This window comes from Aythya ferina (genome assembly GCF_964211825.1).
Source record: "Aythya ferina genome assembly, chromosome: Z".
Classification (NCBI taxonomy): domain Eukaryota; kingdom Metazoa; phylum Chordata; class Aves; order Anseriformes; family Anatidae; genus Aythya; species Aythya ferina.
The window spans coordinates 13,875,897-13,891,984 of NC_140299.1; the positions used below are offsets into that span (position 1 = coordinate 13,875,897).

General features: G+C 35.7%; 1 protein-coding gene across 3 annotated transcripts in view; it reads right to left on the reverse strand.

Moving 5' to 3' along the window:
• Window positions 1-3,988: 3,988 nt before the first annotated feature.
• Window positions 3,989-16,088, reverse strand: part of FYB1 (FYN binding protein 1) — a 66,393-nt gene continuing 54,293 nt past the window's right edge. For 2 of the 3 annotated variants that reach the window (XM_084504688.1, XM_084504689.1), the window contains exons 10-19: window positions 14,704-14,732; window positions 13,471-13,540; window positions 12,752-12,889; window positions 11,993-12,021; window positions 10,846-10,912; window positions 9,343-9,448; window positions 8,854-9,016; window positions 6,142-6,175; window positions 5,023-5,054; window positions 3,989-4,907 (exon numbers count right to left, since the gene is read on the reverse strand). In XM_084504688.1, coding sequence (XP_084360814.1) covers window positions 4,885-4,907; window positions 5,023-5,054; window positions 6,142-6,175; window positions 8,854-9,016; window positions 9,343-9,448; window positions 10,846-10,912; window positions 11,993-12,021; window positions 12,752-12,889; window positions 13,471-13,540; window positions 14,704-14,732 — 691 coding nt within the window. In that variant the 3' untranslated portion in view covers window positions 3,989-4,884. The remainder of the gene's footprint in view (window positions 4,908-5,022; window positions 5,055-6,141; window positions 6,176-8,853; window positions 9,017-9,342; window positions 9,449-10,845; window positions 10,913-11,992; window positions 12,022-12,751; window positions 12,890-13,470; window positions 13,541-14,703; window positions 14,733-16,088) is intronic. The other variant, XM_084504690.1, reaches the window with a different exon arrangement.

The window sequence follows — 16,088 nt, forward strand, 5'->3', positions numbered from 1 at the left end:
GTGCTGAATATTTCAGTAGGCACCGTCAAATACTCCAGGTTTATAGATGGAGTTAGGAGAGGGAAAAGTGTCAAGAGAAAGAACAGCTTTCCTTTCATTTTTTTATGACTTTGAAAAGATAATACAATAAATTACAGGTGCAAAAACCCTTAAGTATAGTCTTTATTAAACTGCCTAAGCATAGATTTTCCTGTCTGGAATTTTTTCTGCTTACATTTCACTTTCTGAACAGCAATTACTGACAAACAAATGCTGCACTGTAGCCGTGCTGCCACTGCAGCAATAATAAAGCTGATTTTCACTCTGCTGCTCAGTGATAGTCTCCAGAAATTATTTTTCAGCTACTGCTGCTCTAGTTTGGCAGAAGATGGTGTGCCCACATGTCTTGTGAGGAAGCACATTTTTATTCAGAAGAAGATTGTATCCAGCAAATGACATTGGTAAAATAACAATAAAAAGAGAGAAATAAGGTAATTTTTCAGTGTATAATACCTTATAATACATTCCAAGTCTCCGTGCCCCTCGCTCTAAGTTTTGGTCAAAAAATACACATATCAAACAGTGCACAAATCAAACAATGTACATTTTTTAGCTTAAATTATGTTATGATTATTTATTGTGATGACTTAATGCATCATAAAACCAGTCTAATGTTAACTAAGGGAACATGTTACCTACATCTCATTAAGGTTAAGAAACTGGAATAGCTATTCAAAATATGCAACCAAAAAATCTGACAAAGAATAAAATTTACATCTCTGCAGGGGAACAAAAGAGATTTGTATTCTGCTGAGGTCCTGTAATGCAAGATAAAACAACAGGGAATTTCCCTTGTTGGTCTTACTGCAACACATGGAGTTCTCCTATCAGTTGAAACTAAAACAGGATTGTGCACATACTTAGAAATGTAACACAAACTCATTTTGAGATAATTAGCTATATAAAGCATTAAAACTTTTATCCTATTTTTAACTGACAAAGGATCATGTATTTCTGAATGTGCAAGTTTCTAAACCAGAGTTCACTCCAGTTCATTGGAACACCACTAGTTTGATGCATATACTCTCTAGAAAGTCCCCCAAAAGTAAATCAACCACCAGAAGCTCAATAGCCAGCCAGATTCATTGTGCTTAACATAAAATGTAACATTTTAAATTTGTGTGCTGGTGCTGATGTTTACTCATAGAACTGGCATTGGTATGCCTGGAAGACAGTTTGAACAAGAAATTTAGGACTGGAAATGCAAGTTCGCATATAGCTTTTCAGTATATTATCAGTGATTTTAAATACAGTGTAAAGCAGCTTTTTGGCTATTATCTCTACAATTATTTTCATTTGTTATCATAGCATTATACTTCTTTAGAAATTTACTGTACTTAGAACCATCCGTAAAAGGCTCTTGTGTAAGATGAAATCTCACCTCCACTGAAAGTGAGACCAAATCTCTCACTGATTTAAACAGAGCCATTTTTTTCTTTATATTTAAAAGCTAAACTTGCTGGCTTGCTATGTTGTACTGTTTTGCATAGTGTATTTCACTGCCCTTGAAGATCACAGGAGACTTGATTACCTAGAGAACTTGCACTGATGCAGACACATTGGTTGTGACAGTTTTTTGATTATCTTGCAAAACAGCAAAAGCATCATGCATTGCAAACACTTCCCATTTTCTGTACTTGATGACCTTCTTTATTGACTGTAAACTTTTGAATTCCAGTGAATTCTCATATATAAGCAAATTCAAAGAGATTATTATTATGGCACATACATTCACTTTATTTTGTTTTGCTATCTGCTCATGCAGCTACAAGCATCACCAATGATCTTGGCCACTTTAGGAATAAATGTATTTTTTACAATGGATTAGCATGGAAATGCCTCATTTAGATGCTCTCTTTCCCCCAAGTCCAGTGTAAAAAATAATCATAGAATAAGAGAATATCCTTAATTGGAAGGGACCTAGAAGGATCATTGAGTCCAACTCCTGGCTCCACTCTACCCAAAAACAAAACAAAACAAAACAAAACAAAAAACAAACTATAAGTCTGAGAGCATTGTCCAAATGCTTCTTGAATTCTAGCAGCTTGTTGCCATGAGCACTGCCCTGGGGAGCCTGTCCCAGTGCCCGACCACCCTTTGGGTGCAGAACCTTTCCCTAACCCCCAGCCTGATCCTCCCCTGTCCCAGCTCCCAGGGTCAGGGTCCCCCAGGATCAGGGGGTTGGCCAACAAGGTGTACATCCTGCTGGGGGTCTGTTACAGACTGCCAAAACAGGACAAAGAGAAGGATGAGGTGCTCTATAAGCAGCTGGAAAAAGTCAATCAATCACCAGTGTTTGTTCTTGGGGGGGATGTAAACTTCCCAGATGTATGCTGGAAATATGGTACAGCCCTGAGGAAGAAGTCTAGAACATTCCTGGAAAACAGCTTCCTGACTCAGCTGGTTAGTGAGCCTACTGAAGGGGGAGCCCCGCTAGGCCTGCTGTTACAAACAGAAAAGGACTGATGAGAGATGTGGTTGGGAGCTGTCTTGGGCAGAATGACCATGAAATGGCAGAGCTCTCTATTCTTGGTGAAATCAGGAGTGGATTCAGTAAAATTGCTACCTTGGACTTCTGACTTGGAACTGTAAAGGACACTCGTAGGGAGGGTAACTTGGGAGTAAGTCCTAAAGGGTAGGGGGGTCCAGGTTCATGGAAGGCAAGTCCTGTCTGACCAGCCTCATCTCCTTCTATAACCAGGTAGCCCACCTGGTGGATGAGGGAAAGACTGTTGTAGTCCACCCAGACTTCAGCAAGGCCTGTGACACAGTCTCCCCCAGTATTCTCCAGGAGAAGCTGGCAGCCCATGGCTTGGACAGGTACACTCTTTGGTGGGTTAAAAACTGGCTGGACAGCCAGGCTCAGAGAGTGGTGGTGAACAGAGTGAAATCCAGCTGGCAACCGGTCACCGGTGGCGTTCCTTGGGGGTCACTGTTGGGACCCATTGTCTTTAATATCTTTATAGATAATTTGGGTGAGGGAATTGAGTGCACCTTCAGCAAGTCTGCAGAGGACACCAAGTTGGGGGGAAGTGTCAATCTGCCGGAGGGTAGGAAGGCCCTGCAGAGAGACCTGGACAGGTTGGGTTGATGGGCAGAGGCCACTGGGATGAGGCTCACATGGCTAAGTGTTGGGTCCTTCACTCTGGCCACAACAACCCCATGCAATGTTACAGGCTTGGGGCAGAGTGGCTGGAAAGCTGTGCAGAGGAAAAGGATCTGGGGGTGTTGGTTGATGCTCACCTGAGCATGTGCTGGCAGTGTGCCCAGGTGGCCAAGAAGGCAAACGGCATCCTGGCTTGGATCAGGAACAGTGCAGCCAGCAGGACCAGGGAGGTGATCGTCCCCCTGTACTCAGCTCTGGTGAGGCCGCACCTCAATTACTGTGTTCAGTTTTGGGCCCCTCACTAGAAGGGCCCTGGAATATGTCCAGAGAAGGGCTACAAAGCTGGTGAAAGGCCTGGAAAACAAGTCCTGTGAGGAATGGATGAGGGAACTGGGGTTGTTTAGTCTGGAGAAGAGGAGGCTCAGGGGAAACCTTATTGCTCTCTCCAGCTCCCTGAAAAGAAGTTGTGGAGAGCTGAGGGCCAGCCTCTTCTCACAGATAACTAGTGATAGGACTAGAGGGAATGGCCTCAAGCTGAACCAGGGGAGGTTTAGGTTGGAAATGAGGAGACATTTCTTCTCAGAAAGAGCAGTCAGGCACTGGAACGGGTTGCCCAGGGAAGTGGTGGAGTCACCATCTCTGGGGTTGTTTAAGGAAAGGTTGGATGTGATGCTTAGGGACATGGTTTAGTGGGTGATATTAGTGGTGGGGAGTGGTTGGACCAGATGATTCTATGATTGTACCTGGTTGCACCTCCCACAGGTACACACACTGCTAGTGTCAGACACTGGCAAAAACCTCAGGCTAGAAACTAGTTAGAAGAAAAAGATAGCATCAAAATGGTGTGATAAATACATATATTTTTAATCTAGAAATTACTTCCATTACTTCCATGTAAGTCCATTTTAATGTCTACATTACTATAGTGACAACAACATATCTAAACTAAACAAAAATTAAATCTTAACCTAAACATTACAGAGATATTCTGAGCAACACTACACTATAAAACAGGCTCTTCTATGGTTTATATCTCAGAGTTCTGTATGTAACATAACTAGTTAACGTTCTACTATTAATATTAGTCAAAAAGTACTTACAAAATAAAGAGAAATTTAGGAAACTGTAATCTATCACTAGTGCAACACAGAAAAATAAACTTCAGCAATGGAGGCACATGTCTGTACATGTCAGTGTAGCAAATGCTATTACAGTTGGAAGGGCAGGTCAGCAAACTGATGCCCACTTTTGATTTCCTGTTTTCATAACAGGATGTTATCCCCAAAAGAAGCATTCCTTTTCAGGATGCTCTCATCCCCAGAGTGACAGTCTCTGCTGTTTACTAGAACAGAGCTGCAGTGAAACCTGTTCCCAGGATTTGTTGTCCTCTATATCCTTCACAGACCTGAACTGGCCTCTTTGGGTGTAGCTAATTGAAGAAGAATTGTTTTTGTATGGATTGTCACCAGAGTTGAAAGGAAGTGGAAGATGATAACTTTAATTTTAGTTCATATTCCCCATAGTTTAACTGCTCTGATAAATGGCACTATATATATATCTTACAAAGCAACTGAGGACAAACCCCTGAAATTCTACAAAAAGATTAGCAAGTAATGTACATTTTGAAGAGTGTAACTGATTAACTTGGAATCAGCTTTAATGGCTTCTTGCATGACAATTAGGAAGTCCAAAATTGATTTTGGTCTTCAGTGAAGCGCTTACTGTCACAGAATTCTGCATTAGTCGTTATCATAGATGCAATCTGAAATGGAAATAGAATGCCAAACATATTAGTATTGTGTAGTGCTTTGAGTGAAGATAAAATTATTCGTTGTAATTTAATATAGTTACTGTATTGTTTGAAATGTTCAACATACCATCACCGATATCATCATAAATCTCTCCATCACTGTAAGTTAGAAAAAGAAAAACATAATGTATTTAAAAATGGAGACATCAGATATTACTATACACATGCAGCTATGAAAAGCTGTAGCAGTATGGTGCAGACATGCTATCAAGTATTCATTTGCTATTTAGGTAATAAAACAGTGTTGAGGAAGACACTGAGGCCAAAGGAGCTTCAGGGAAGGGTAAAACTGGATACATTTCTTTTTAATGTGAAATCCATGCTTTATTAAAAGATTTTTTAAAATTGTGTTTTAAAGCAGCTATTCTAAAAAAAAAATAAAAAATAAAAAAAAATCAGAGGCATTTGCATTAAAAATGAAAGACTGAATGATCTGTTTTAAAATCAAAGATGGGAAAAATGAGTGAAAAAAATCAGTATGGCCTTGAAATGCTTACTTGTTTCAGTACTTGGCAATACTATAATGGTTTTGGAGGAGCAGCTTTTTGCATAATGATTTCAGGTAATGTCTGTAAAAGATATCTGCTCCATAAGTAGGAGTTTTCAAAATGTCAGTCAGATATATGGACAGTCCCCTCGAAGCCAATAAGGCTATACATGTTTGTAAGCTAAGCACGTGCATAAGGCTTAGATTCTAAAATTGACATCTGATTGGATATTTAGAGGTCTTACACAAAGCCCATTAAAGGAAATGGAAAAGCTCTGTCTGATGAGAGTTTTGGATTACAAGCATAAAATTATTCTGAGAGATGGAGCCAAACCTGCACAATCCCAATGAGTCTGAAATAAAAATTAACCTAATGAAAATGTAGTCCATTTTAGTTAAACATTTGAAATTGACATCAATATACCTAATCAAATTAATTTGCACTTTAGTAATAGATTGTAGTCCTGATAATACTCCATTTATGTAATTTTTCAAGGCCTAAACAAGAGTTTATGGTTAAGCAGCAAGGAGTGGCATACTAGATAATTTCTTGAGAAATACAAACTTCATAAAAATATATAATTTTAAAGGACTAAAATGACATACTGAAATAATTAAATTTCCTATTTATTTAACAAACAGTTTAGAACAAAGTATATAATTAAAACAGTTTTTTCAAAACGATAACTTTATACTTACTTCTCAACTAAATTGCTTCTCAGAACATACCCATCTGTAAAATGGAAATATATGTGTTATATGTGATAAGTTAAATTTAAGTATTCATGATATTTCTTCTCTTGCTAGCACTAGTGAAATTTAGTTTTTATCTTTAAAATGTTTCAGATAGGAAGATATACAGATGTATAACAATGTATGCTGGATCCGTGCTCATGCAGAATTTTGCTATGTCTAATTGTTCTTACTTACCGTTTAATATAACATGGTGCCTTACATTTCCTACAGGGACAAAAATGTTTTCCAAGATATACACACCAATGACTTATTATGAACTGTAATTGTTTAAAATGTTTAATTGTATCCAAATTGATAAAGAATATTTGTATTAAAATATGAAATTACCTTAGAAAAGCTATTCAGTAGTGAATTTATCAATTTCTCTGTTGCATTGCTATTGAAATCAGATAAAACTACACATATTCTTCTCCAACATATTTAAGCCCTTGAAAAAAGTGCTTGCTGTATTTGGAAAAACACATCAACTGAAATATTTGTCAAATGGTATAACATACCAACCAAAGAGAAAACTGTGACAGCAATTATATATTTGTAGCTAAACATTGGGATGTTTGTACAAAGATAGGAAAAGTTTTAAAGTAGGAATGTCATTTTATGTTGGATTTGAAATTATTGCAAAAGTTTCCCTATTTTATTTCCTAGGAGGCTTAAATGGCCACAGTAAAATTACACATTTTTAGTAACCTGTATACTGCCATATTAATTACGTTTAGTATAAATTTATTAGCTTGTAAACATCCTTTGCATTCTTGCATTCTTGGAGCTGCTGCTGCTTCATGTATTCAGAAGAACTACTAGTAGACTACAGAAAGTATGAGTTTTCTGCTAGTACGCCTGTGGGTTATCCTGCAAATCAGTCTATCTCCAGGTCTTAGTGTTTTACTTAAAGGAATTATTTCTTCCTTCTTACAAACTTTTTGTTTGTTTGTTTGTTTTTCTCAAAAATCTATGGAATTGAATTGAAGGATTTTCTGTATTTCAAAAGGTATTTGGCTCAGACAAAGGCAAGAATAAGGAAGACTTTTAGGGTAAATAAAAATAAGTGATAACAAAATATGTTCCTAAGCACATCAGTCCTTGCTTAATAAGGTGAGAAGACCTTATAGTATAATTCCTAATTTTGTTTAACTGGTGGTAGAGGCATGAAACCATGGAAGTGCTCTGTATGTTAAAGATCAAATGGAAAAATTAATGTTCAAGAAAGTAAAAAAAAAAAAAAAACAAAACAAAAAACAAACAAACAAACAAACAGAAAAAAAAAAACTAAATCTTAATTTTATATGTATCTGGCCATCAAAAGGTAAAATTAAGATATGAGGATACTCCAACTAGAAAAGTAACAACAACTGTCATGTACTTAAATGAAATAGGACTCCAGGTTGCTAATTAATGTGAAAATTGACAGAAATATATTCAGGGGTTTTCAGGGAGGATATTTTTATTTGTTTTGCTCTTTTATGCATAGCTAAGCAGTAGCTTCTGTTACTGGTTGAAAAGCTTTGAAGACTATGTGAGGAAAACAGACAACATGAGCTACTTTCTGCTTTGCTATTAGCTTGATTCAAAAAATGTGACATCGATGGCCTCACTTTGCAAAGTGGCTGCTGTAAGGCAATACATATTTTGAAAAACTTGTGTTCTTATGCAAGAAATTCTCCTCACCCTGCAGGCTTGCCAGGAAGAAGGCTATGCTCCAGATTGTAACAGATGACTACAGAGGGGAAAGAAATAGAAAGAAATCATCTGAATCCTTGTCAGAGGTGTATGGTTTTGGACTGTCTTCTACATAAGCCAATGGTTAAAAGCAAAGGTGAGTGGAAGGATGTTGCCGCTTTGGACACAATCTATTATAACACAGTGAATTTTTATGAGGAGGTTTGAAAAGCATTGAAACAGAAGCATACTAAGAAATCGAAACCAACAGTAGATGCTCCAGACTTCTCCAAAGAATGCAAAAACTTCTGCCAATGCATACCCTGTCCAAGGGTTTCAAGAAACACTGAAAGGCCTTGTGCAGCTCCCAAAACAGGCAGGGATGCCAACAAGGACATATGCCTTGGATCAGCTAGCAGGGGGAAGACTCTTAAGCAGTTTTTCCCCCAGCCTGTTGAAAAGATTAAACTCCAGCTCCGGCAGCCCAAAGGAAGAATATCGTCATTGATTTTCCCTTGGCTGCAATCTATGGGCAAGAACTTTCAAGAGGTGTAGCAAGGATTTTGCTGTTTAACTAGATTTTGTGGGGTGTCACAGCTATACTATGTTTGGCAAATGGAGAATCAACAAAAACATCTCCTTAGCTAATGCAAAGCAAGGTTTACATAAGTAAGTTGTGATCTCTCTCACGTTTGGTATGTCTTGACTATTGGAGTTTTAAGTTTTTTAAGGTCTGACACTCTTAACATACTAAAGGAGCTACTGTAAATAGTAACAACAATAACACAAATATATCTCCTGTTAACCATCAGGCAAGGAGAAAGAAAAACATTAGACTTTAGTATGACAGGAAAGAGTGTTTTTTTGTTGTTGTTGTTTGTTTGTTTGTTTGTTTTTTTCATGTCCTGAGTTATGTATTCTTTGACAACTTACTCAAATTAAATTTCAATTTATACTTTACATATGCATTCTGTACCACAGCTTTTTAATACGACTTACATTTTCCTTCTTCATTCCTGCACAGCACCTTGGTATCATCTGTATTTTGTATAATTTCAAGTGACTCCCCTGGCTTAACTTGTAAGTCTTTAGATCCCCACTTTCTTTGGGGCAAATCCTGGACTGTGGTGGTAGAGTAAAGAACTTTGATTTCACCTTCAAACTGGAAAAAAAAAAAAAAAAAAAAAAAAAAAGAAAGAGATGCCAGATTAAAACAACAACAACAACACAATATGGTAAATCTTATGATCATGCATTTTTATAACAATATATTCCCATTTATTACTAGATTTTTTGAAAGCTAGGCAAATAATTGTTTATACTATCTAACACATGCCCAGGCTTGCCATTTTTACTTACTAGGGATCAATAACTATTTTTACAAGTAGTAATGATTCACTTGTCAAAGGCAAAATAATGGATTATTTACAAATTTGAGGATACCATATGGATATTTTAGTCTTTATATTTTATGTGAACAAAACTTACTTTGAACTTTTTTCTGAACTCCTTCTCTTCTCTTTCCATCTTTTTAAGTTTTTGTGGATCTTTTTCATCTGATTTACCTTTTCCAAGGTTTACTGGTTTTGGTGAACTAAAACATGACATTACAAATAAAACAAAATTAATAACACGTTTGAGGTATTGACAATCATAGTGGTAATTTTAGTGAAACATATTTCCTTTCACATGTCATAAGTATATTTTCTTCACTCTACAAAATTGACATGGATAATACAACATAGGTTTGTTTGCAAAAAAATGAAAAACTGGGGTTGTCTTTCTGACTTTTTTTTTTTTTTAATTCAGACGTTAATGTATCTATTACACCAGTGAATATGGAAAATTTTTCGAAGTATCTAGCCAATAAAGCAATGAGAACTTAACATCTACCAAAAATAGTTTAGATAAACAATATCCATCACTTTAGAACGTTTAGGCAAAGGACAGTTTCTGTGAGGTCTAGGTATCTTTGGGCAATAGGCTGAATAACACGTCCCACATTGGAAGCAGCTGGAACACCTTAGCCTTTCATACAATAGATGTCCTAGTCTTTTGTGCCCATAAGAAGAACTTGCTACTCCAGGGAATCTGCATTACATGCTCTATTTAAAGTTCTGTTCTTTTTTTCACATCCCTGATACTGTTGATTTGTGCCAATGAACAAGAAAAGGTTTCACGTCCTAACTGCCCTTCCCGATTCTGTACCTGTGAATTTAAAGTCTGATCTTGAGTTCTAATCCTTCCAGTTCTCTGCAGAGTTGTGGATGATAGTTTCACTGAGTGTGAATGCATGGGTCCATACAAATAATTTAACTTTAAGGTGGGCCATGCTGTTTCCTTTGGATATAGAGCTCAGAAAGATCTCTCTGTTTTAATGCCTCTAGACTAGATTTTTGTATTGCAATCTGCTTTTTAACTCCACCTGAGTCAAGTCAGTGGCAGCAGAATGTGACATGTTGCAGTCAGCTCCACAGATCCATCTGTGCTCATAACACATCTGTGTTCCAGAGATGGTTGTGACTTCCTGGTACAGAGATAAAATTTTCCAAGCTGAACTTTACACCTCCAGATGTGTTTCATACTGGTAGTGTAGGGCTCTATCTCCTTTCCTCACAAAATATTGCAGCAGCTGAATCAAGTACAATACATATCTCCAAGTACAATATAATCTCTAGATTTTGATAGAAAGAGGACTGCATGCAAACAATCTACTATGAATGGTCTTTAGGTCACTCATTTATTTACATCTCTGGCCCCTCAAGGGCTAAATTTGTTGAAATACAAAACATGCTTACTTATTCTGCAGTCTAATACCATTTTTATTACAATCTGTAGTAAAAGTCATTGTCAAAAGCAAGGTTATGAGAACTACAAAACCTGACACCACCAAATAAAGGATACTATTTGCCTCTAGTAAACACTTTGAAAATGTGCCACAGTGTACTAAAGATTTCTAATTGTAATTAAGTAATTCTTGTTTTCACTTGCCTGAAGTCAGGTGGTGGAGGGAAGTCCGAGGAATCTACATCATCATAAACATCACTGTCTCCACAATCTGAAACAATAATATGTAAAAGGATTCAAAATCATTATGTTATCTCTGAATTGGAATACATTAGTAGTGAATACATTATGTTGTAGTCTGCAATAGTATATATAAGTTGACAAAAAAAAAAAACACAGCAAGTTTTGTAGTTTTTTACTTTCTGTAGTAACTGTAGTAACAATCTACTTTGCAAAACATATCCCAGCAAACCTTTTCATAATAAGACTCTTTATTAATAATAGTAGGTATTCACTGATAGTTTAATCTTCTTACGATGAAGCAAGTTTTTGCACATGTTGGCTAATGCAATAAATTTTAATCCTCATTTTAATTAGTCTATTTCCTACTGTGTTGCATCAAAATATATTTTTAGGATTTGATTTTAATATAGACTCATGTACTTCCATAGCACTTTGGTCAGTGTAACATTGCCTAGAATTGGATACAAATCACACATGTATTAGATTTTAGATCACCTTGCAGTGACAAAGCAGTGGAAAGAATACTTACTGCAAGAATATACTTTGAATCATATCCAGTGTATATGTAGAAAAGAAGCAATTATTTAGTCCATCAAATCCATGGCTAGAAAAAGTCACAGTAGGAGATACAAGGTTTAGACCTCATTTCAGGCAGCAGCCACAAAACTTGTAAGAATTTGCTTTTTATTCTGTGGCTGAGACAATATTTATGAGTATATGTTATCTTACAATGACACTGCAAGTGATGAAAATAACAGCAAGCATCTCATTATTCTTTTGAAGTCTCTCATTAAGTGTTTATTTCCAAGTTTATCAATTCATACTTAATGCCAAATAAAATGAACAAGTGGAAGTCTTAAATAGAAACATCATGACTTTAAAAATACATTAAATTGTTTTCTAGGAAGTTTGCACTATATTGGTAACTCCTTGTCTGTAGCCAAATCAGACACAATATATGAAAATTGTTTGCTGGAACTGCATAAGCAATGGGAAATCCTGTTTCCTTCCTTAGACATATTTTTGTGACTAACACGATACAGAGCAATGTATGCAGAAAAAAGGATTGTGAATCAATATGGAGACAAAACCATAGACTATTAATTACCTTTTCCAAACTGCTTTGTGGAAAGAGACCTGGTTGGGTAAAAATAAAAAATAAAAAAGAAAATCAAAAAAGAGAGATGCTCATTAAGTATTTATATCACATTAATAGGCTTTCACATCATTTACATCCTTTGAAAAACTTACAAGGGCTCCAAGTAATCTACAGACATTTTGAAGCTCTGCTGACACTAGCAATAATAGTTCACAGACTAAATGTATTTTTACCAGTGGATCAAAATAAACTAGTTCAGAAATGAATAAGAAAAGATGGTAGTAAATATGTCATTTCCTGATCTAACCTCTAGGCAAGTTGGGGATAATCTTTGCATTTTTCTCTGTTGCTTATTATTCCTAAATTTTGGATTAATAGTGTTAGATTTACCCATTTTTCTTGGCTGTACTGGTGAGCAACATTCATTATAACTATACAACAAACTTCCATCACCAGAGTGGAAAAAAGATGATGCATTATTTGGGTGTTTTTCAACAAAAAAAAACAATAAAGTGTTATATTTTAGTGTTACTAGGCTCATGCAACTCATGCAACAAATACAGCTTGTAAACATAGTAATTATGTTATGAAGTTGAAAGGAAAAGTGATCAATGTAAGATTTTTTTTTTTTTTTTTTAGAAAAGTATCATCCTGATTTGCAATTTGACCATGATTCATTAGGCTGCTGTGAGAACATGTTAGTAGCATGTAATCAATGCTTTATTAGAATTAGTTAATGTGCACTGTGATTTCCTAGCAGACTCTTACAAGTCTCCATTATCTTCTGCCCCATTGACTTTGGTTGTTTTTTCTCGTACACTTTTCTTTTTGTTATCTTTGACCTTTAGCTTCTTCAAGATTCCCCAGGACCAGGTATCATTCTTATCTTCATCCTGTGATACAGACCTTTGGAGTATGCATGCAATTATCACAATGTAAAAGGTAACATTCTTTTTAAATGCTCCAATTTAAAATCTTGATTGATGCACATAATTCTCATTAATGACAATGATGTATATATCACAAAGTGAGGACACTTACTTTCTAAAATGTTAAACTACAAGTGTGCATTTTAGATTTTTCATAGATATTGAGATGTATAAATAGTTATAAATACTTGTCTACCAGATTTGTGTTTTCGTGTTGTTACTCAGCGAGCTAGCATTTCTTTATTATTTTGTTGTTTTCATTTCAGAGGTATTCTATTTTTCTATTGGGGATTTACATGACTGAAGCTTTTTTTTTTCTTTTTTTTTTTTTTTTTCCCTGACTTAACATAATTAATTATGAAATGACACTTTTCCAAAAGACAAAGTAACTTTTTTTTTAATTTGTTTAAATTCATGCATCCATCCTGACGTATATCCACTTGCTGATCATCCCATTACTTGACTCAACACTTATTATGTCAATTTTAAGAATAATAAAAACCAAAATGATATAACACTGCTAAAGACACAAATGATTTAAATGATATGAAAACATACCTAGTAACAGTATCAGTATCATCAACGCCATCATAAATTTCTTGATCAGAAGGAGGAGGTGGGAACATCTCTTTAATAGATCAAACAGTGAATTAATGCATTTCTATTAATGTTCCTGAATAGCATATTAATTACTGGCCTCAGCGTGTCAGATATGTTTGCAATGTGTGTGTAAATGTGTAGTAAATGGGGTCTTTCTGTAGACCTGCAGAGACTATTTATTAAAACAGCAGTTTAGCCTTAACCCAGTTGGACACATCATCCACAGAATTTAAATGTGACGCTGCCAATAATAAGAGAATTAATACTGAAAAAAACGCATTTATTTGATGAAATTCTAAGTAGCTGTTTTGGGCCCATTTGTTATGATGACTTTTTCATTTTTGTTTGAGACTAACCATGACTGAAGGTGTCAGACCAACACTTCCAGCAAATGACACCACAGATGTCAGAAGCAAATGAAATGTAAGCTCCCCGTTTTGGTGGCAGTTCTGACCTCTGAGCCCCACCTCCTTCAGTGAAGGGCTATCTCAGTTTCCATGTCCAGTTCCAGCCACTGGTCAGAGTACTGACTGAAATCCGTTCTTAGCTGGCAGCAGCTTCATTCAGGACTGCCAGGGGATGCTTCTCCCATGACTAGTATTTAAACTCTAAGCTGAGAAGATGAGCTGTTCTCTTGTGATCAACAGAGAATGCTACATAAATACATGTGCTACCAAAGAGGAAACCAGTTTGAATGTCTGTTTTTGACAGTGTGGGAGTGCTGTAGACATACTGGTTAGGACTTTAGAGTATTTATGGAACTTAAGTTCCCTTTAACCTTGCCAGCAAAATGTAACTTTAATTGGTAATATCATTGGCTATTTCAGAACTGCACTTCTGCATAAAAATTCTTGATCATGTTAATATTTTGCCAGTTATACATCTGATGTTTTGTGAAATCATTTAAATTCTCACCAATAAATAAACAAATAAATAAATAATCGTAATGATCTTTAATCTGGCATGCTTCCAATAAACAGTATGAGAAGACAAAACCTTTTCATCCCAAGTGGATCATATAGGTAAAAAGAAAGTGTAGCTGGCCACCATAATTCCTTGTTTGTTGTCTGTTAGCTAATGTTTAGCATGCTTCTGGATAATTACTGCATTATTTGGAAGCTGCAGAAGTCTGGATTTGAAGGTAAGTGGTACACAGAAAGAAATACCCACAAAAGTGCATGTAAAACTTACTTCCAGCTCCATTTCGACCACCACTCTGACTGGAAAAACAAACAGAAGAGATAGAGAAAAACAGTCATTTTTTGGAAAACAAAAACAAACAAACAACAACAACAACAACAAAAAAACAAACATGCTTTTGTGTGTCTTAGTTCTAAACACTGTCTTTGGCACTTGTCTATATTGCCAGCTGAGCACTACTAATTCTGTGCTGAAAGCTCAGGCACAGGCTTGTATGTTCTATGTTGGCAACAACTAAATGTGCCAGTTCTATTTTTTTTTTCACTCTGCCTTCACCACACACATTGATTTCTTACAGTCATATAGTAGTTGCACTCTCACTAATGCTAAAGAAAATGTGTCATCAAATTAGTGAGTGAATTATCTCTGAGATGAGGAGGAATTAATTTTTAGCAGAGTCAGGTAAAGGAATTCAGGAAAAGTACCCTGTTGTTATCCTTGGAAATAGTTCATTACAAAACAGAAGAAAAATATTATAAAATACTATCCACAATAATTCAAAAGGGGGAATTATCAATATTCTCTATAATTAATGCAAAAGCAAAAGTGACACAGTGTATTTGAAGTGAAGCTCTGAAGGAAATTTGCATAAATCAACACGTAGTTGAAGCCAATAGATGTGCATATTTTTGTATGAGCAGAATATTTTGCCCTAATTGTTGATAATTGGCACTACTGGGAATTTATGATATTTTATCTTGATTTAAGGAAGATGCAAACCAATGTCTAAAACTATTAATGATTAACTGTATTTAGAAAGTATTTTATTTTTTTATATAGATATTGCTAAACTAAACATGAAAGATAACTTATGACCATAGGAAAATTCAGGTTGGAAGGGATCTCAGGAGGTCATGTAATTGAACTTGATGAAATTAAAAAATAACCTGACATATGAATAAATACTTGAGAGTGCATCCACTCCCTTTAGATTCATAACTTATGAGGCAATTTTTGTGAGATGAAACGGTAAGCAAATGAACTTATTGTTCAACTGTCTTTTACCAGGTGGTACTTTAAACCCCTGACTACACGTTTCTAACATTTCAAGGATTCCATATTAGCCTGATGTTCTAACAGTAACTGTAAATAACTTCTTAGGCTCATAGGAACTAGGAGTATTTCCAGGTCAAAGACTTTCTTAAACTTATACATCAAAGCAAGATATTTGTTAAACTCTAGTGCCAACAACTCCTGAAATGCAGCAGACCTAGTCATTTATTAAATTTGTAATATTAACAATAGCACTAATAATGAGATAGCACTGTTTGGTCAAGAGGCTTTTTATAGTATGGCATTCTTACAGTGGTTTCAAAACATCTTGATGCATTTCATACCTTCTAACAATTTATGCTCATGAACTGAACAGAATGCTA